At 42.5% G+C, this 20,673-nt stretch overlaps 1 protein-coding gene across 1 annotated transcript in view; it reads right to left on the minus strand.

Annotated features, from left to right (window-relative positions):
- Positions 1-241: 241 nt before the first annotated feature.
- Positions 242-20,673, minus strand: part of wdr11 (WD repeat domain 11) — a 61,565-nt gene continuing 41,133 nt past the window's right edge. Inside the window, exons 17-29 of the mRNA XM_061690149.1 lie at positions 20,132-20,238; positions 19,465-19,579; positions 18,308-18,479; positions 18,067-18,175; positions 16,776-16,838; positions 14,685-14,750; positions 13,052-13,241; positions 10,457-10,552; positions 6,982-7,147; positions 6,544-6,641; positions 4,037-4,182; positions 3,618-3,700; positions 242-2,975 (exon numbers count right to left, since the gene is read on the minus strand). Coding sequence (XP_061546133.1) covers positions 2,782-2,975; positions 3,618-3,700; positions 4,037-4,182; positions 6,544-6,641; positions 6,982-7,147; positions 10,457-10,552; positions 13,052-13,241; positions 14,685-14,750; positions 16,776-16,838; positions 18,067-18,175; positions 18,308-18,479; positions 19,465-19,579; positions 20,132-20,238 — 1,605 coding nt within the window. The 3' untranslated portion in view covers positions 242-2,781. The remainder of the gene's footprint in view (positions 2,976-3,617; positions 3,701-4,036; positions 4,183-6,543; positions 6,642-6,981; positions 7,148-10,456; positions 10,553-13,051; positions 13,242-14,684; positions 14,751-16,775; positions 16,839-18,066; positions 18,176-18,307; positions 18,480-19,464; positions 19,580-20,131; positions 20,239-20,673) is intronic.

Genomic DNA, 20,673 nt, shown 5'->3' on the forward strand with positions numbered 1-20,673 from the left:
TTACAAATAAGGTAATCAGGTTTTGTAGCACAAGCGGGGTGGAAGACAGTAAGTAGTAAGAGGGGTTGTTTGGGAACTGCTCTTGGGGCCAGCAATGTGGGTGGTAGGCAGCTTGTGCAAAGAGAACAGAAATGCAAGGCGGGATGCTGCATACTGACGACGAGGTTGTTGCGGCTGGAAACGGTAGTTATTCATGGGCCCGTTATAAAAGACACACAATCAAATCATTTGTGTGTCCTGTTTCACACGGCTTTTATTCTCTTTGGGCTCTGAGGGGAAAAAAAGAGATCACAAAGCACGTCGCTGAATGAATAAAGTAAAAGAGGCAAAGTGGAGGCCAGCTGTTGGCCCTCCTTTGGGGCAGAGAAGTAATGGATGGCGGAAGCGGTTTGTGCAAGAACTGAGTCACTTCAAGACAGTTTTACGAATTGGTGAACATTTCAACTATACCTGAGCTGTAATTAAATAAAATCACTGCGGATAGGACTCAATATAATAGGTCTTCATGGCAAAGTGCATGCCCTTCAAGAGTAAAATCCCGCAGGAAAGCGCGCCCTCAGGTGTCCATATTTTCAAGTACAGTGATGACAACTACAAAAATGTCAATACTCTATTCATTTTATTGCCATTCATACACTGATCATTTTCATTGTTTATGATTTATTTATGTATATCTTAAAGTATAACTGTCTAAACCATCAACCGACAACAATGGAAAAACATTATCCATTGCAATAAAACAGACGTACGTTCTTCTGCTACACGCCTCAACTTTGTAACATTTTTTTGTTTTTTTTGTTTTAAGTAAGAAACAAAAGCATCAGGTAGCTAGAGGCTAAAAATGATGAGATAGTACTGCGCGCGCTGTACGCGTGTCTTCCATCACAATACCGCCTAACAAAATTCATAGCCACAAGTAAACACATCAGTGGTGTTGTGACTGTATACTAGCTCTTCATTATACAGTGGATACAACAAGTCTACATACCCCTGTTCAAATGGCAGGTTTCTGTGATGTTTAAATAAAAAAAATAAAAAAATCCACCATTAAGGGGAGCAACAACCAGTACAACTCAATGGGGGGGAAGAAATCTTAGCAATAGGAGAAGTAAAAATAAGTGAGATACTGTGGGTGCACAAGTGGGCACACCCTCTTATAACTGGGGATGTGGCTGAGTTCAGATTGAATTCATCACATTTAAACTCTTATGTGGTATAACCTGACATGAACTGGGGTGTGTAGATTTTTTTATATCCAATAAAAAAGTGTAAACTGCTAAATGGATACATGGGAACATATAGTTGTAGATTGACACTGCTTGGTTACACAGTAGGGAACAGCACTGACGTGTTTATGAAACACAGTAACACACTGAAGGTCCAACAGAAGAAGTTCCTGTCTCACTGCAGGACAGGTTGATACGTCACAAGGTGGATAAACACACAAGGGCTGTCAATACATTGTCATGCGTATGGTTTGGATGAGCAGAGAGCCGTTAGTAGAAAAGAGAGCGGGGGGTGGGGTTGGGGGGGCGCAGAGCAGGCATGGCGACAAGTTACAACCCTCTTAAGTGTGCATCAACCCGAGCAAGACAGATTACGTGTGTGAAAACGATCTATCCGACAAATGCTAACAATGTCATCATGTCGAAAGCAGCCATCAAATAGTCTACAAATACCAAGCCAAACACTCAGCCTCTTCTGATCTGTGTGAATATGCAAAGTCCCAAAACATTTTCTTAACCAGGCCAAATTTACACTTAAAGTGAATTGTTATTTGTTGAATGAGTAGAAATGACAGAAAAAAAAGAAAGTTATGTTCCAAGTCACGATAAGCATAATGGAAACTCGATGGATGATAAATATATTACCATACCAATTTGACAAATTATTCATATGCTCATATTTTTGAGGAGACAATCTTTTGCACCATTCAAAAGGATCCTAGCAACTTCTACAGCACTCTAATCCACTATCAATGTAGAACACTGGATATGCCTGTTTAAAGGTTATGAATCTATAGTGTATATAAATATCATAGTCTTTTGACCCTTCTGTCATTTACAGGAAAGGATATCCATTCATCAAATAATTAATTTTAACTCAAAATTGGGTTCGGTCGTGGATATTATTGTGCTACATTGTACATATAAGTGTCTAACAGGAAGGGATTGTGCATAACCAGGATTTGGTCACTTAATGTCAAAGCTCCTCTGTAGGGTCGCACTGAGGCTCTCAGCTACTGGAAAGGGTCGTGCAAATGATTATTCTTTAAAGGTAACTTACATGTGCAAGATTTTGGAATTCAATGATGGAGTAGGTTAATGGTGACAGTAACCTAACAAGGCAGTGCATGCACAGCATGAATGTGGCAACCTGTTACCACATTTCATCACAGCAGTAGAACAACAAATTAAAATGTTTTCTCAAATGTATTCAACACAGGCACACGTAATAACTCAAAACCACCAGATTAAAAGTTCAATTCAACAGACATCAAGTCAACAACAATGTGCATTACTTCACTTGTTGGGGGAATAAAAGAGATTCTTTTGAAGCAGCCACATGCAAACACAGCTGCAGACAAAGGATGTTCCCACCATAACAACAAAAACATTACACAATGTCAAACTCGCCATAGCCACAGACACGGCAAGACCATGAATGAACTGACAAACGACACATCGGACCTCTTTATCTCTTGCTGTCCTTTCACGATGAAGAGATTATAACCATAATTCTCTGGTCGAGGTGAATTCTTAGTAGTTAGTGCGTTCGTCTTCAAGAGTCAGTCGCCACCTTGGGCTCGTCGTCGTCAAGCACGACCTCAGGCCCTCCTCCCTCCCCCTTGAAGAGCTCTTCCATCAGCTGCTCGCCTGCGGTGCCGGCCCGCGACGCCCACAGAGCGGCTCCCTCGCGCAGGCCGAGCGAGCGCAGCAGCCGTGCGTAGTCCAAAAACGCGGTCTCTATGAGTTTATGTGGAAATATTAGGTTAAGAAGAACTTTGGGGCGGGGGGGAAAGGGAGGTCACAACCAAAACCCATATAGACCCAAGTGAACATCTATTGCGTACCCACTATATCGCTAATTTTTAAGCAATTATTTTTATGGGTTTTTAGAGTATACAGGCAAGTCCCAATTTAGCATTCTGCATTATTTGATCGTCAAAGGCTATATGAATTCAAATTTACCACACACAAAAAAGAAGACCACTATGTTTGTTTCTGCTGATTCTGTTATGTCAAATGTTTATATTGGCAGACAGATGTAAACACATTATTTCTTAGTCTCAAGTCTTCAAAATAAACTCTTTACTGCTTGTTCTTGAGAGGAAATCCGCTCTACACATACTTTATGTAAGTCTGTGTGGTTCCAAATGTACAAATCACTTCATCCATAAAAATGAACAAGCTAAAGAAAATCAAATTACAACACAAACAGTAATCATTTACTGTATGGTTATTTTCAAAATCTGTTTGCTAGCTGTTTTTGTTTACAAATGGTGCTTGTTAAGCTCTGTCTGCATGTCTGCAACAGAGATGGTCAAGAGTTAATATAGAAGCAACAGTACACCCATCAATGGCTCTTGGGGCAGCGTAATGGGTTTTCAAAAAGGATATTAGATGAGTCGTTGGCCTCCATGACACCGTATTTCAGGCAGGCTTCGATAAACAGAGCGGCGCAGTCAAAGTGCCTCATACTGGCCGTGAGGTGGAGGGAAAACACATGCAATTGTCAGAAAACAGCACAACGCCCGATTTGATGTGAGTGACACCACGTGCCTGCTGAAGGTATTTCAAAAATGTGAGACCCCATAAGAGAGGACTGTATCAAGGAAACTGATCAATAGTGAGGCTAAAGACAGCCTCTGACATACAATAAGATATGTGAACAAAATTAAGTGAATTGTAACATCGCGAACAATAACTTGCAAAAAGTGAAACTCGTGCATGTAGGTACACGTTATGTCAAAACATCAAAATAAGACCTGACAGTGACATCATAATAAGGTACAGATGAAGCCGATATGTCATACCTGTGCAGCATCTCTCCCACTTTGTAAAAACAGCCCAAGGAAAGCAGCACCAGCATGGCTTTGGACTTCTGGTTGACCTGTGGGGAGCACAGATGCTCCGCCCATCGCTTCAGCACATCTGAACTCTCCGTTGGGCTGAGACGCACCTGACACAAGAGCCGCGTATAAAGTGGACAAACTCAAATGGGGTGCAGCATCGTGACAGACAATACTGCGTAACGTGTCCGCTCACATCAAAGTAGCTGTGTACCCCAGATGTACATACAATGTTTGTGATCATATCTGGGTGAGCACAAAATTGTACACCTTTATAGATACCCCCTTCCTGCATTACGATGCATGCATTATTCAGCGACGAGTTACGGAACACGTGCAAAGATGCAAATACAACACAATTTGAATGAGTTCTCATTTGGCCCAAGACCCACCCTTCCACAAGGTTTTGTGGACATCAGAAAGGCAGGTTTTTGTGTAATTCTGCCCACAAAATGCCATGAAATCATACAAAAACACCCCCAAGAAGCTAAGAGGTTGCCATTTAGCACTCACATGGAAATGGTGAGTCACTATAGCAAATAGACACAACTTTACTACAAGCACTTCGCATAAACTTTGTATCCATTGTCTGTGAAGAGTGGTTGATAACATTTTTATGAAAACAAGCACAACAATAAATGCATCCAATTTCGGTGCCTGTTCAGGGTCGCGGGGAGGGTGAAGCCTATCCCTGCTGACTTCGGGGGAGAGGCTGACTACACCCTGGATTGGTCGCAAGTCATTCACAGGGCATATATAGAGATACAACCTTTCACGCCCACATTCACAGTGTCACTGAGTGGGAATTCAACCAATACTGCTTACTCGGAAGTCAGGCGAGTGAACCACAACACCATCAGTGACCACAGCAGTGTTTCCTGCATATTCGATACTTGTGAAATCTATTCACAGAACAGGGGGGGAACCTATCCTCTGTTATTTGCTAAATAAGACCTATTTGTTGTTTTTGTGACCAGGCCAAAGCCCATTCTAATATAAAAGTATTGCTTTGGTGCCATCTACTGGCATCTTGAAGCCATGGAACGATGCTGAAGTGAGAGGAGGAGATTAATTTGGACAGGCCATAATCTTGTCTAATAGAAAAGTAGTGGTATTTGCAGGCAGCATGGCGGACAACTGATTAGCACGTCTGTCTCACAGTTCTGATCACCCGGGTTCAAATCCGGCGTCGCCTGTATGGAGTTTGCATGTTCTCCCCGTGCCTGCATGGGTTTTCTCCGGGGACTCCGGTTTCCTCCGACATCCCCAAAACATGCACGGTAGGTTAATTGAAGAATCTAAACTGCCCATAGGTGAAATGTGAGTACGAATGGTTGTTTGTTTATATGTGCCCTGCAATTGGCTGGCGTCCAGTTCAGAGTGTACCCCGCCTCTTGCCCGAAGATACCTGGGATAGGCTTCAGCATGCCTGCGACCGTGAGGATAAGCGGTACAGAAATGAATGATATTTGCGGTGTGGCTTGTCCCTATCCCCCTGGAATATAAATAAATCCCCCCCTCCCACATATTTGTGATCTGGGACTCGTGGCTTAACCTCTTGCAGATTGGTTTTGAAACCTATCTTCTTTTACTTGCTGAAAAACTCATCTTTTTGGTGTTTTTGTGCTAAGGCTAAAGCAATAAAAGTATTGCGATGGCGCCATCTGATGGCATTTTGGTGCCAAGGAACTACTGTACGTTGAAGTGAGTCAAGCTTCTTTTAGACAAAAGGAGTGCTTTTCCACCATCTTGTGGCATTTATAGACAATTTTAAACCTTTTTAAGGGGGGCTTGATTACTTGCAGATTTTTGCTATTCATTGTCCCCCTTGAATAGCGGGGGTAACACTGTATTGTTATATTAATAACTGACAGTGTACATTGTAAAGCAAAGCAAAGCAAAGTTATTTATATCGCGCATGTCATACACAAGGTAACTCAATGTGCTTTACATGATTAGTAGTACTAAATACGATCTCATTAGATTCAGCAAGTCTCCCTAATGTCAGTGCCATTTAAATATGGTTACAGAAACAAAAGAGTTATGACAACTAACGTTCAATGTTGGGAGTGCTATACACAGTGCACCGCAAAGATGCATCAACTCAAGCACTACAACATGGACTCATTTTGCTTGCATCTTTCCAGGAGTACAGTCTTTCATTCATTATTCATTATATAGCATTAGTATTAAACTGACACAGAAAGCTTTCATGTTTTTTCAGACGCCGAAACTTTAACATTTCCTTCTAGTACTAGTTTGCTCAGCTCACCTACACACGGAAAACAAACAACAAAACATTCATCATACATCTATTGGATTGAACTGTTGAGGTGCTATCAACATTCAGCCCATTCTATCTCACATCAGATCATATCCCCAAAACAAACAACCCCAACCCCCCCAACCCCCAACACACACACAAAAGTGTCTGATGATTCTTGCTGACAGACACATTTTTGCTGACTTACCTTAGCAAGCCAGGCAGCACGGTTCCACTCCCCGTAGGTCTGTAGGTAGCGGCAAGCATCCACAGCCTTGTCAATCAAACACAGCAGCTGCACCCCCTCTGGAAAACAGCCAGTTGAAAAGTTGCAATGTGACAACGAGCTACGATGGCTCAAATTACATTTCAACACTGTAAATCTGCCATACCCTCAATGCAATACTTGGATGAGATCCAAAACTTTTTTTTTTTTTACGTGTGGCTGTTCTATGTAAGTGGGTGGGTGTGTGAGTATGAGACACCACTACTGGGATGAATCACATTAAATATGCATCTCATTCAATTTCAGGCCTGGAGATTTCCTGATTTAATTGAAACGATATTACCACCAAGAAAGCAAATCTTGGCGGCTGCATGTACCCCTTCAAAGTACAAAAGGTTGCTATGAGATGTCCAACTGTACCTGCTAACTTGCCATTGGCAATCATGTTAGTGGCCACGAGTTTGATGGTGGACTGGGAGGGACCAGATGAGGTGATGGTGGTCACCAAACAGGCCTTGAGGGAATCACAGTAGTAGCTGGGATTGTCTGCACTCGTCTCCAACAGTAATTGTACAGCACGATCCGTCTGAAAGCGAGACCAAAGTACAACAGAAGTGTAATGACTGAAGTATGAATGAAAGCACCAGGGAGGCGTCCGGGAGGCATCCGAATGTGAAAGGCAGGGAGTATTGACCGAACAAAAGGGGGATTAAATATTTATTTGTCACGCTTTTCATCTGGTGGTGATAAATGCTTTGTGCTAGTGTCAGAGCTGACTGACCCCTTTCCTTCTGCCTCGATAGGTACGACACATCCAATACAAAGCCTGGTGATTGCAGCCTGTGAATACAGCGGGACCAGTGACATTGGGAGGTGACTACAATCCCCATAGGCAGACATCCTACAGCGGAATGAGGCAGTAGTTATCTTCCATCTTACTTCATTTGGCCTACAACATAAAACAAGGGTGGCTACCTGAGCCACAAAACACCCTGCCACAAATGGTTGTCCACACTGCCATGGCAACAATAACTTACAATGTTAAGTAGCCCAGTACACGATATTCAGAACAGCTGCCAGTATTATGCAGTAAAGCTTTACACTACTCCAAATTACAACCACAATAATAAAGTTCCTTTTAGAATGGTTTGGCAGTGTCAAGTGAGCATTATAAGCTTTCATGAAGGCAGACGTATTGATACAGCTCTTGTGATATCTCAAGGGCTGCCTCCTACTAACGATTATTTTAATAATCAAATAATCTGTCGATTTGTCAATTAATCGATGAATCCGATTTTTCTTTTTCTATTAATTTCAATCCATCGATCCATTTTCTGACACTTATCCGAGGTCGTGTCGCGGGGGCAGTAGCTTTAGCCCAGACTTCCCTCTCCCCAGTCACTTCATCCAGCTCTTCTGGGGCGATCCCGAGGCATTCCCAGGCCAGCCGAGAGACGTAGTCTCTCCAGCGTGTCCTGGGTCGTCCCCGGGGTCTCCTCCCGGTGGGACTTGCCCGGAACAGCTCACCAGGGAGGCGTCCGGGAGGCATCCGAATCAGATGCCCCAGCCACCTCATCTGGCTCCTCTCGATGTGGAGGAGCAGCGGCTCTACTCTGAGATCCTCCCGGATGACCGAGCTTCTCGCCCTCTCTCTAAGGGAGAGCCCGGACACCCTGCAGAGGAAACTCATTTCGGCTGCTTGCATCCAGGATCTTGTTCTTTCGGTCACGACCCACAGCTCGTGACCATAGGTGAGGGTAGGAACCTAGATCGACCGGTAAATCGAGAGTTTCGCCTGTCGGCTTAGCTCCTTCTTCCCCACAACGAACCGATACAAAGTCCGCAGAGACTGCACCTATCCGCCTATCGATCTCCCGTTCCATTCTTCCATCACTCGTGAACAAGACCCCAAGATATTTAAACTCCTTCACTTGGGGCAGGATCTCATCCCCGACCTGGAGGGGGCATGCCACCTTTTTCCGATTGAGGACCCCTTTCTCAGATTTGGAGGTGCTGATTCTCATCCCAGCCGCTTCACACGCGGCTGCGAACCGCTCCAGTGAGAGTTGGAGATCACGGCTTGATGAAGCCAACAGAACCACATCTGCAAAAAGCAGAGATGCAATACTGCGGCTACAAAACCGGACCCCCTCAACGCGTCGGCTGCGCCTAGAAATTCTGTCCATAAAAGTTATGAACATTAATCATTGCATCTCTAATTATCTCATTATAATGTGCAGCTGTACCTAATGTTGTGGCTGGTGGGTGTATATGTCAATCATAGCTGAAATCATAGCTGAACAGTGATAATTGGTCTTCATTTTAAATACGACTGATGACTGAACAACAACCATCATTAATTTCTTTATGGTTATGTTTTGTTCAATGATAAGGCTTTTCTGAAATGCTTGACAGTTTAATTTGAAATCATTAACATAAAATGTGTTTCGCCTGGCCCTTCATGTTTTCTTTAAAGAGTTGTACCCATCTTACAAATTCTGCCTGGGTAATCAAACATATGAGCACAAGTGTGTGTTTTCTAATTTACAAAATAAAAGTAGGGCTGTGAACTTCAAAATAAGAGCAAGTAAATAAAAATAAAGTATTGTGTAAAGTAAGGTGTTTAACTTCAGAATAATTATTTGAAAAAAACTAACAAAATACAGATAATACTTCATGTTTTGATCATATGGGTAGAAGCAAAATCATGCATTGTAAAAATGCATTATTCATAGGGAGAAGGGTTTTCCAGAATTTTGAGGTCAACTTTGGGGGTGCGCATTATACACGAGAAATTACGGCAATAGTGGAGCAGATTTATATAATACCAGATCCACACAGTGTCTCCGGCTGTTACTTGGCAGCTAAGTTGGGCGAAGCTCATTTTCAAGCAATGGTCAGTCACATCAATGCCAAAAGGTAAGCAGAGCTGCAGTGTTAGCAAAGATTGGCATCCTTATTACCATTAGCTTCTGGTAAGTGACATACTCAAATGTTTACGAAGTAGTCAATGACGACGGAATGCTTAAATACAAAAGCTTTTTACTTAACACACTGGGTTAGTAATAGAAGCTCGCCTCGTCCCACAAGCACCACCCCCGAAAGCGCACTCGACATTGGTTCAGCAGTACATCTTAAGGGGTGAGCAGTGGTGAATTTGCATGAACTTCCCAAAATAGAATAATTTCAACCACAGTGATACTGTACCATATGGCAAATGCCCTATGCAACGATATCAAATCCAGGCATTGTTGTGTTTAATTTGTCTTGAACTACATCCATCCATTTTCCTTACCGCTTTTCATCACTACTGTCGGGGGCGTGCTGGAGCCTGTCCCAGCTATCTTTGGGCGAGAGGTGGGGTACAACCTGAACTGGTCGCCAGCCAATCGCAGGTCACATAGAAACAGACAACCATTCTGACTCACATTCACACCTACGGGAAATTTAGAGTCTTCAATTAATCTACCATGCATGTTTTGGGGATGTGGGAGGAAACCGGAGTACCCGCAGGATACCCACGCAGGCACAAGGAGAACATGCAAACACCACACAGGCTAGGCCGGATTTGAACACGGGTCCTTATAACTGTGATGCAGATCTGCTAACCAGTCGCTCACCGTGTCTTGAACTAAAAAGGAATAAACTGCATGAGGCCAATTATTAATAACTCTGAGTCAATTGTCCAAATACATTTCAGCCCCTGAAAATTGATGCACTGGCCGTGCATCCTGAACAGTATTGTGAAACCTCTTGACTTGATATTTGACTGTGGTGGAGAATAAAGAGAAAAATCATAAAAACCCATTGCTCAAATACTTGACCAAACTAAACATTCTGGAAAAGCCAGAAAGTGAATGCTGAGTTAGACTTTAAGTGGTGATTTAGTACTTACCTGACCCAGAAGAAGGAGTTGGTCAGCACATTTCTTAGTATGCTCATAATTGGAGCGCTTCACTTCCTGCAGGTGAACACGATCTAACTGGAATTTCTGTGGCACAACAAAGGTTATTAAGAGATTCAAATGAACTGATTAATAATAATAAGATGACTGTTTTTCAGTGTCAGCAAGTCATTGCATGGTTTGAAAACCGATCATATATTATAGGACATCAATAGTGATTAGGAAAAGAAACAAGAAAAATATGGAGGGCAGTTATACAGTTATGACTACAGAATACAGCAAATTTCAGATTAATTATAAAATCTTTAAAAATAGTAATTGCTCGCGTTTCTAGTGCCGCAGCCCTTTCAAATTGTGCGTTATTCCTTGTTATTTCACAGCTTGTATCCAATTTTGGGTTATACTTTTTATTAAAATAAAACAAAACAGAGACATGTCAAAGTCAGGAAACTGTTTATGTGAGAACTCAAGGAAAAATAGAAGACAGAGCGATAGACACAAAATTGGTGTGTGTGTGTGTGGCAATGTCCAAATATGGCTATCTACTGTATGTGGAATACAGAAGCTTTTTTATTCATTTTTTTGCATGTAGTTATGCTCAATTCTTCAGTGAGTCACAGCCAAGGGAATAAATCAAAAGTGTTTAGACGCTTCGGAGCTGTGTGTTTTCTGTTGAGTCTTAGATATTAGTAATTAAATCCAGGCTTCTACCACTGCGGCTGTTTTTATGAGAAGCCAAATGCATCTACAGACCATCTATTTATGCTCACTGTGTGGCCCCTGAATGAGATGGACCAGAATTTTCATGAAAACAAAATTTTGCATAATCAGTTTAAAAAAAAATACATAAGTCATGTTGCCCTGCGATTGGCTTGCAACCAGTTTAGGGTGTACCCCGCCTCCTGCCCGATGATTGCTGGGATAGGCTCCAGCACGCCCGCGACCCTTGTGAAGAGAAGCAGCTCAGAAAGTGGATGCATGGATAAGTCATGTTGGCAATGATGGAGTCACAGAAAGACAATTACTAGCTGAAAATAGTCACACTCTATATTTCTATTATTCAATGCCATCTAAAATATATTTCTCTTAATTTGTTCATGTTGTTGGAAAGTTAGATGAGTTGAAGTGTTCTGGGTTTCAATCGCAGCTCTGGCCTTCCAGTGTGGAGTTTGAATGTTAATGTTTGTGTGGGTTTTCTCCGGGTCCCACATGCCAAAAACGTGTATATTAGAATAATTAATCTCAATAACCCATGGGTGTGAGTGTGAATGGTTATTCGTTTATACACCTCTAAACATCTCCCCCCAAAACAGCTGGGATACGCTTCAGCTCAACCGCAATAACGAGGACAAGTGGTATAGAGGATGCATGGATGACTGTTGATCTTGTTTAATGAAAAGAGAATGCATTTTTAAGTTTTTCATCTTCATCTTTTATTTAATCTTTATATGTGGGAGGAAAAGTCACATGATATCACCTTTACCTTCTGTTACTTGTCTGAACTAAAATATATATATATTCTTTTTTTTTGCAGCTTGTATTTTAAGTTAGGGCAATCCTTAAAACATTGGAATGCTCAATGCTGAATCTATCCATTCATTCTTTTAAACAAAATAGCAGCAAATGTCTTAATAACACAAACAATAAGCATTGTGGTTGTCATGCCAACCAGAAACAAATTGTCATCTCATAATGAAACTTTTTTTCCAGGCTCCTTAGAACAAACAGGTTGAACAATAAAAAAAGGATAATAACAAGATAAGTTATTGTTCACCGAGTGCTTCAGACCTGAAAGCGGTCAAGGGTCAATTTAGGCAATGGCAACACAATGTCCCCCATACATGTCTGGGCTTGACTCATTGGTCCTCATAAATTGATTTGTCATTATCTTTTCGATTATATACTGTACATATATGAGTGTACCGGGAAGTTTGTTTATGCATAAAAGGTGCCATCTGCTGTGTTTTAGCAGCCCGGGGCCTTACAGCATACTATCAGTCACACTGCCATGTGAGGACCCATCAGGCTCTGGGCTAAGACCAACTGGAGTTGGGTCTGAGACTTCATCCATCCATTTTCTGAGCCGCCTATCCTCACAAGGGTCGCGAGTGCCGGAGCCTATCCCAGCTACTTAATATGTGTCAAACTACAGAAGAAGCAGATATTCCTGATCTCATTATATACAATGGCTTTGATCCCCTTATGAAGATGAATCAGGTAAATAAATGCTGAGCAATATTATCTTTGTAATGCCTTTACAAAGGTCATAATGCGGCTGTAGCTAATGTAGCTGAGGACAATAATGGAAATGCATGCTTCTTATAGGGTAAAATTAAAAAATACAGCATTCAAAAGCAAACTTTGCTTACAAGGGGTTCCGGGTCAATAGTTTACCTCTGTGCACATAGTGTACGTAATTTCACAATATCGTTACTAAGCCAGTGAGATATTGGATAGTAACAGTGAACTGCTAAACATGGCCATAGCAATGTTGCTAACAATGAAGAGGACAAGGGACATCTGATATTATTCATTGATATTAATCTGTGGTCAAATAAAAGGAGATTCTTCTCTCTTTTCACTGACCTGGAAATAGGAGCTCTCACACAACATGTCATGGCAGATGTCCAGGTGATTCTGAGGAGACTGCTGGGCTAATTCACTTTGAACTTGACCGTCCGCTGTGGCCACACTGAGCTGACGAGCCTGTGCAAATGACTGGAGGTAGTGTGAAGCCACTGTCCAAAAGTGAAGGTCAGACTCGTCCCCGAACAGCCTGCGGTTTGACACAACATCACTTTAGTCCAAATCAACATAGTAAGGTCTCATTTTGTAACTGCAGCCGTCTAATGATCACACTTCCTGGTTCTTGCAGCACACTTTATTCCCCCCCCAATCTCACCATTACTCTGCCCAACATCGTTCAGTTATTTTTCTCGTCATTTACCAGTGTCAGCCTCCTTTAGCCATTCTGCACTGACACACAGCTGTTGCTAGGTTACCAAGCCACATTAACGATGGCACGATAACTTAGGATGGCCAGATGCAGAGACATTACAGATTCATAAGCTCTATGAAAGCATTCACGTTATTTGCAAGCCAGAAGTTTCCTTCTTTGGTGCCAAGTAAATTGCACTCAAGACAGATTGTTCTAGATTTGCTGGGAAAAAATAGCAAAGTGAGGTTTTTTTTGTCGTGATGCAATACAATGTTGTGCAATTTGATAAAATACATTTTGGAGGATTACAATGAATAACTGTCATGCTCTGATGACCCATGATAGGCATAATAATAATTTAGTCAAATATCTGATTGTTTCAAAGTCTAATGATTTTGTGGGATTCATTGTTGATTGTGTCTTGGAGCAATTCACGCAAAATGGAGTGCAATATTTGGCTGCAACCAGCAGAAGTGCGGTCGATTCGGTAGGTTGTCTGAAGAGAATACTGTTACAAAGCAACACCAAGTTACAATTGTCAAGAAAAAAATATTTCTTGAAAGGAGAATAGCTACAGTATATAGAAAAAGACACTTGACTATTTTGCCATGAATTGACCAAACTGTGCAAAATGCTTGGCCAACACCAAGTTCTGTTTTAATGACCATTTTCACAGCAATAATTTTGACTTAGAAGAGTAACTTTTAAGATGAATACAGTTAAAAGGATTAAAGAGGGGAAAAAACCCAATACCAATTTCAACAAAATGTGTGTATGTGGGGGGTGTGTTATGGGCCAAGGAAGAACCCATTGCATTGCTTTCAACATTTGAGTCCACCCCCCCAGAATCATAATGGCACCCCCCATCTAATTATCATCCTCCTTGACACTGGAGGTAGGTTGAAAAGTAACAAAAATATGCACATACAAACTCAAAAGAGCCACAAATGCATTTTCACAGTTCAGCCTTTGGCAGAGGTCCTGGCTGCATTAAATGAGCCAAATGAATTGTAGTTATATATTGTCATCTAATGGTGTTTAAGATTTATGCACAATACTGTATATAGATTTACAATAATTCATCAATTGATTTTTTAAATTTCTCCTGCACAGTCTATCAAGGACATGTAGTGAAATGCTCATTTATATTTGTAAGTGACTGTACAGTTGCAACCTTGACAAACTTAATTGAGAGGATATTTTGAAAGTGAAAATGAAAATCAGACATTGCTTTTGAATTGTGGTTCAACAGATTTAAAAAACAAAACAAAAAAAACTCACCGTGAGACCAGGAGGCACCGCTGCAGCAGGCTGAGCTCTGGGTCCTGCAGCACACTCTTCATGTCACTGGGGAGTCAGTCAAAGATACAAAATAACAATACAGCCAGAGCCAGCTCACTTTCATACATATGTCGGCATGAACAATCTTCAACATGACTGTTGTCATATTTATTATAACATTCATATACATCCAGCCATCCATTTTCTGAGGTCGGGTCACGGAGGCAGTAGCTTTAGCAGGGACGCCCAGATTTCCCTCTCCCCAGCCACTTCATCCAGCTACTCCGGGGGTATCCCGAGGTGGGAGACAGTCTCTCCAGCATGTCCTGTGTCGTCCTCGGGGTCTCCTCCCGGTGGGACGTGCCCGGAACACATCACCAGGGAGGCATCCCCCTTCTTAAAAAAGGGGGACCACCACCCCAGTCTGCCAGTCCAGAGGCACTGTCCCTGATGTCCATGCAATGCTGCAGAGGCGTGTCAAAGAGGACAGCCCCACAACATCCAGAGCCTTTAGGAACTCCGGGCGAATCTCATCCACCCCCGGGGCCTTGCCACCAAGGAACTTTTTAACCACCTCGGTGACCTCAACCCCAGAGATAGGAGAGCCTGCCTCAGAGAACCCAGACTCTGCTTCTTCATGGGAATTGAGGAGTTCTTCGAAGTCTTCTCCCCACAGACTCAAAATGTCCCGAGTCGAGGTCAGCAGCGCCCCATCCCTACTATACACAGTGTGGATGGTGCACTGTGTCCGTCTCCTGAGACGCTGGATGGAAACCAGATTTTCCTCGAAGCCGTCCGGAAGTCTTTCTCCACGGCATCACCAAACTCCCTCCATGCCCGGGTTTTTGCTTCAGCGACCACCATAGCTACATTCCGCTTGGCCAGCTGGTACCCATCAGCTGCCTCAGGAGTCCCACAGGCCAAATAGGCCCGAAAGGACTCCTTCTTCAGCTTGACAGCATCCCTCACTGTTGGTGTCCACCAACGGGTTAAGGGATTGCCGCCACGACAGGCACCGACCACCTTAAAGCCACAGCTCCGGTCGGCTGCCTCAGCAATGGAGGCGCGGAACATGGTCCAGTTGGACTCGATGTCCCCCGCCTCCCCTGGAACATGAGAAAAGTTCTGTTGGAGGTAGGAGTTGAAGCTCCTTCCGACAGGGGATTCTGCCAGACGTTCCCAGCAGACCCTCACAATACGTTTGGGCCTGCCAGGTCAGACCGGCATCTTCCCCCCATCATTGGAGCCAACTCACCACCAGGTGGTGATCAGTTCACAGCTCCGCCCCTCTCTTCCCCCAAGTCTCCAAGACATGCGGCCACAAGTCCGATGACACCACCACAAAGTCGATCATCGAACTGCGACCTAGGGTGTCCTGGTGCCAGGTGCAAGTGTGGACAACCCTTATGCTTGAACAATCCGTGACAAGCACAGAAGTCCAATAACAGAACACTTCTCGGGTTCTGATCAGGGTTCCTCCCAATCACGCCCTTCCAGGTCTCACTGTCATTGCCCACGTGAGCATTGAAGTCCCCCAGCAGAACAATGGAGTCCCCAGCGGGAGCGCTCTCCAGCACCCCCTCCAAGGACTCCAAAAAGGGTGGGTATTCTGAACTGCTGTTTGGTGCGTACGCACAAACAGCAGTCAGGACCCGTCCCCCCACCCGAAGGCGGAGGGAGGCTACGCTCTCGTACACCGGGGTGAACCCCAACGTACAGGCGCCGGGCCGGGGGGCAATAAGTATACCCACACTTCCTCCGCACCTCACAGTGGGCAACTCCAGAGTGGAAGAGAGTCTAACCCCTCTCAAGAGGACTGGCACCAGAGCCCAAGCCGTGTGTGGAGGCGAGCCCGACTATATCTAGTCGGAACTTCCCAACCTGCTCGGGTTCCTTCCCTGCCAGAGAGGTGACATTCCACGTCCGATCCCCGGCTCAGATCGCCAAGGTCCCTGCCTTCGGCCACCTCCTAGTTCATACTGCACTGACCCCCATGTCCCCTCCCACAGGTGGTGAGCCCATGGGAAGATAACATTCATATAAAATCTATATATTCACTGCTTCAAAAGACAGAGCAAAATAAAAACCTACTTTGACAAAGAATTGAGCTGCTCCTGGATCAGACCTTTTATCTCATCTTTCTCATTGTAGTCTCTGAAAAGGCAAACACACATATCAATTAGCTATTTACCTAAAATACAACTTGACCTTGCAAATTACATCCTTACTGTGTTAATAATGTTTATTGCTAATACTGTGCAGTCAACTACAGACAAAATCAATGGAGACAAATAACATTTCAGAAACCCAGTATTTAAATAACATTTATTATAATAGGCTACTCTTGTGACTTTGTTTGGTTGTGTGTTATGGTAAGGTTAACCAACGTTAGCTAGAAGCATGCAATCAACTCAAGCTGACATTAACCCCTGGTCTGGCAGACTGCTATTATAATTTATAAAGTTAGATGGCCCTGGATGTCCCCCCCACCCCAATTTCCCCCCACTCTCCAGAACCGCTGCTGGAACAGTCACTACACGTGAAAATGTAATTCACTTTTGGTGTTGCTGTTTAGAATTTCTAATGTCAAATCGTACAAAGGGTTGCTCAATTTATATTTTATAGAATTAAAAATAAAACATTTTGCAATTTTTTTTGGTGTATGTGTTTTTTTAAATTTATTTTCGTAATACTGTGGAAATATCAAAATTTGTGATGATATTGTCCCATCCTGATATGGAATTTTCTTATCACTCTGCAGTGATAGTCACTTGAAATACTGACTCAAGAGCATGCCAAGCACAAAAGGAGAAAATAGTTACTTATAGACTTCCAGCCAATCTGATCGGTCTGATCGGTATCGGCCGATAATTAGAATTTTTCGGCTTTCATGTCATAATTCGCCGATCCGATCAATGACGTCATCGATCGGCTCCGCACAAGACATTTAACTCTGCGTCGCCGTTGCGTATGAATCCAAAATCTAGTTTATTTTTAGCCTTGTCATGTGTTCTGTGATGTGTCATAAAGTACACAAGTAAATGCAATAAATGAACAAGTCATGTAAATGGACACATTGCTCCATTTTGTGATCGGATCGGTGATCGTTTTTTTTAAACTTGATCGGCCCCAAAAAATACTGATTGTGTAAAGCCTGGTTACTAATGTTTGTTTCATCGCATAACCTAACTTAAAAGATGGAATTTGAAGAGTTGCCTAATAGTTGTTTTGAAGAACATTTCTGGTTCTAACATTTGTGAGTCTCTTTTGGATGCCACACTTCAAACATATATATACTCAAATGTCAAATTTGGGGGAAATATTAAGGCCTATTATTGCTCGAGATACATATGCAGTAAAAAGAGGGCCTGCTTGAACCTACACTTGTGTAATGTCCATAGTGAAGGTCCCCGACCAGGGCTGCAGTAGGAGGAAAGCCTTGAGAGTGAGGGCAGCTCGAGGTAGCAGCAGGTAGGGGCACCACACTGAATCTGGACATATTGGCCACATGGCAGACAGAAATAAATTAGGGAGAGCAGATCTACAAGTTGTTCAAATTGAAAGTACCATACATTCTATTTTCATCTGTCTTTTTCGTTATTGTTTTTCAGTTTGTGGCTTACCGGTGAGATCTTGTTCATCCATACGATAACTAGCGGACTTCATTGCCATCTCCAACACTCGAATACAGCCATCATCTGAAGCCAGCACGACTTTGTCTGAAGTGCACCAGTCAATGTCCAAAACGCGATAGTTTACGTTGCGACCAATTCGCATGCTGCTAACCATTTGGACCTACAAGAGGGTATAACCAATGAAGATTAATATAAACTCTTACATTTATTGGAAAGTAACATTCTTTGGATGCTGCACAAAGAGCAACCTGAAAAACAGATGTCATATTGAGGAATTAGCTTTGACAAAATAAATAAACGCAGGATACAGAGGGGAAGACACTTAGCAGCAAACAGCCCTGTCAAGGAGTGCAAACTGCTTTCTAGCTTTTAATAGGAATGTGCAGAAGTGAGTGTATAAACCAGCTGTCAGCAGATTGGGAAAGCATTTGGGAGATTTCTATTGCTCCTCCCTTGCTTCTATGACTACTTCCCTGTACGACTTGATCCATCTGCCGTCTGCCTTTTACGATTGGTGACTGAGCAATGCATCTTATCTCGGTTCCCATGAAGCATCCACCAATCTTCCTGCTGCCTACACTGCTAAATACACTAGAGAAGGAACCTGTGTCCACCTTTGCTGGGTATATATCTCATTCCTGCTGGAAAAGCTAGAAGCTAGTGTGGTGTACATACAAAGTAAAATAAAGTCCAGTCTGTTAAAGTAGTTTTTAAGAATGAAGTTGAGCTAAAAATAGTCAGAAAAATTATTTGATAAGACAGTAACAAAACAGCATCAACTCAGCATGGTAAAGACCAAGTCGGGATTCAAGCATTAAGCAATAAAGAACATCCACATTGCTATGTTTGAGGTTCTTGTCATCAATGCAAAGCTTATAATTATAAACCTTGACTGTGTATTTTGTGAAGAGCAATGTTGCATTCAATGTGAATATTTAAGACCACAGACAACATTCTAAAAGCTACATGGTGAATGGGCTTGGGAATCGAACATGTAAGCTTACAACAGCAAGTCAGTAAAAGACATAAGCCTTGTCACAGACGGCAAGCTTTACAAGAAGATTACAAAAAACACACAACAACAAAAAATAAATACATTTTCAGTTTACATCATTTGGTCACACAAGCTCACATGGAGCCCTTACCTCTTTGGTGTCCCAGACCTCTGCGCCATCGGTGTACATAACCAGGAGTTTCTGGTTGCCTTTTCCTGGTGCAAAACGGATTTTCTTCACCCAGCCACGGTGAGTTGGTATTCCCCTAAATACCAATGGCATTGGGGCATTCAGTCATCGTAACGTGTTATCACCCATAATGTGAAACTGCAACTCAAATTTCTCTCTCATATATTTTTTCATGCTCACTTTTAAATGCAAGAAAAACTGGAGTGCAGTGACAAGCAGTTCTCCGTCTACAAACAATGGTTAAGTTACCAAAGTTTTTGCAGGATTTACCAAATCAAACACTTTTTAAGACCTTTTGAATTAAATTTAAGACAAATATTAATGGCAAAAATGTTTTTTAAAAAAGAATGCAAGGCAAATGTATCACAATTTAATGTCATATTCATATAGGTTATGTCTAACTGAACTAATTGGTTATACTTGTCGAAAGCTGATTGGCTGCAATGTAAGGGCTACAATTTAAGTTGTTTCTTGGGCTTTACTGCAGTGGATTTAAGACTAACGTCTATAATTTTTATTTCAAATTGTAGACTTAAGAACCTGCCAAAGCCCTTGTGAGAATTAATAATTAATGCAGTTATGCAGCATAAAAACATATGAAGGAGAGTAAAAAAAAAAAACAAATTGCCTGGACAAACGTGCTTTAAGGTCCCAGAAGTTAAGATTTCCATCCACATCACCGAGCACCAGGGTGTCACCTTTCCAAGCAATGCAAGCAATACTACCCATACTGCCCTGCAACACATTCAATAAGCAGGAGAAAATGACAATTCTAACCTGCACACAACCTGCATAACACCATCGCTGACATTTGTGTTTTGGATGCAAATCATAACCAGACAAGGTGTATTAATATTTATGACAGCCAGGTGGCAAATACACATAGATGAGTTAGATTATGTCACTAGACAAGAGTGGCGCTGTGGAGTCGCTTCATGCGTATCACCTCCAGTTTATATGGTGTTGCTGACAGGATAAAACATCTTAGGGGAGTTTCTGTCAGTGTGCTGACACAGATTTGAAGCTTGCAAAGCCTTTGGGGTATGCAAATCTTGGTGAAATGAATCTGCATCAGTCATAAAGAAGTTATGAAGGACTTAAAATCCCTGGGTAGCACTCTGGTCTGTACAACTGTATTGTTAATAGATGCAGGTAGGGTACTGAGAGACG

Source organism: Phycodurus eques, chromosome 11 (genome assembly GCF_024500275.1).
Source record: "Phycodurus eques isolate BA_2022a chromosome 11, UOR_Pequ_1.1, whole genome shotgun sequence".
Classification (NCBI taxonomy): Eukaryota; Metazoa; Chordata; class Actinopteri; order Syngnathiformes; family Syngnathidae; genus Phycodurus; species Phycodurus eques.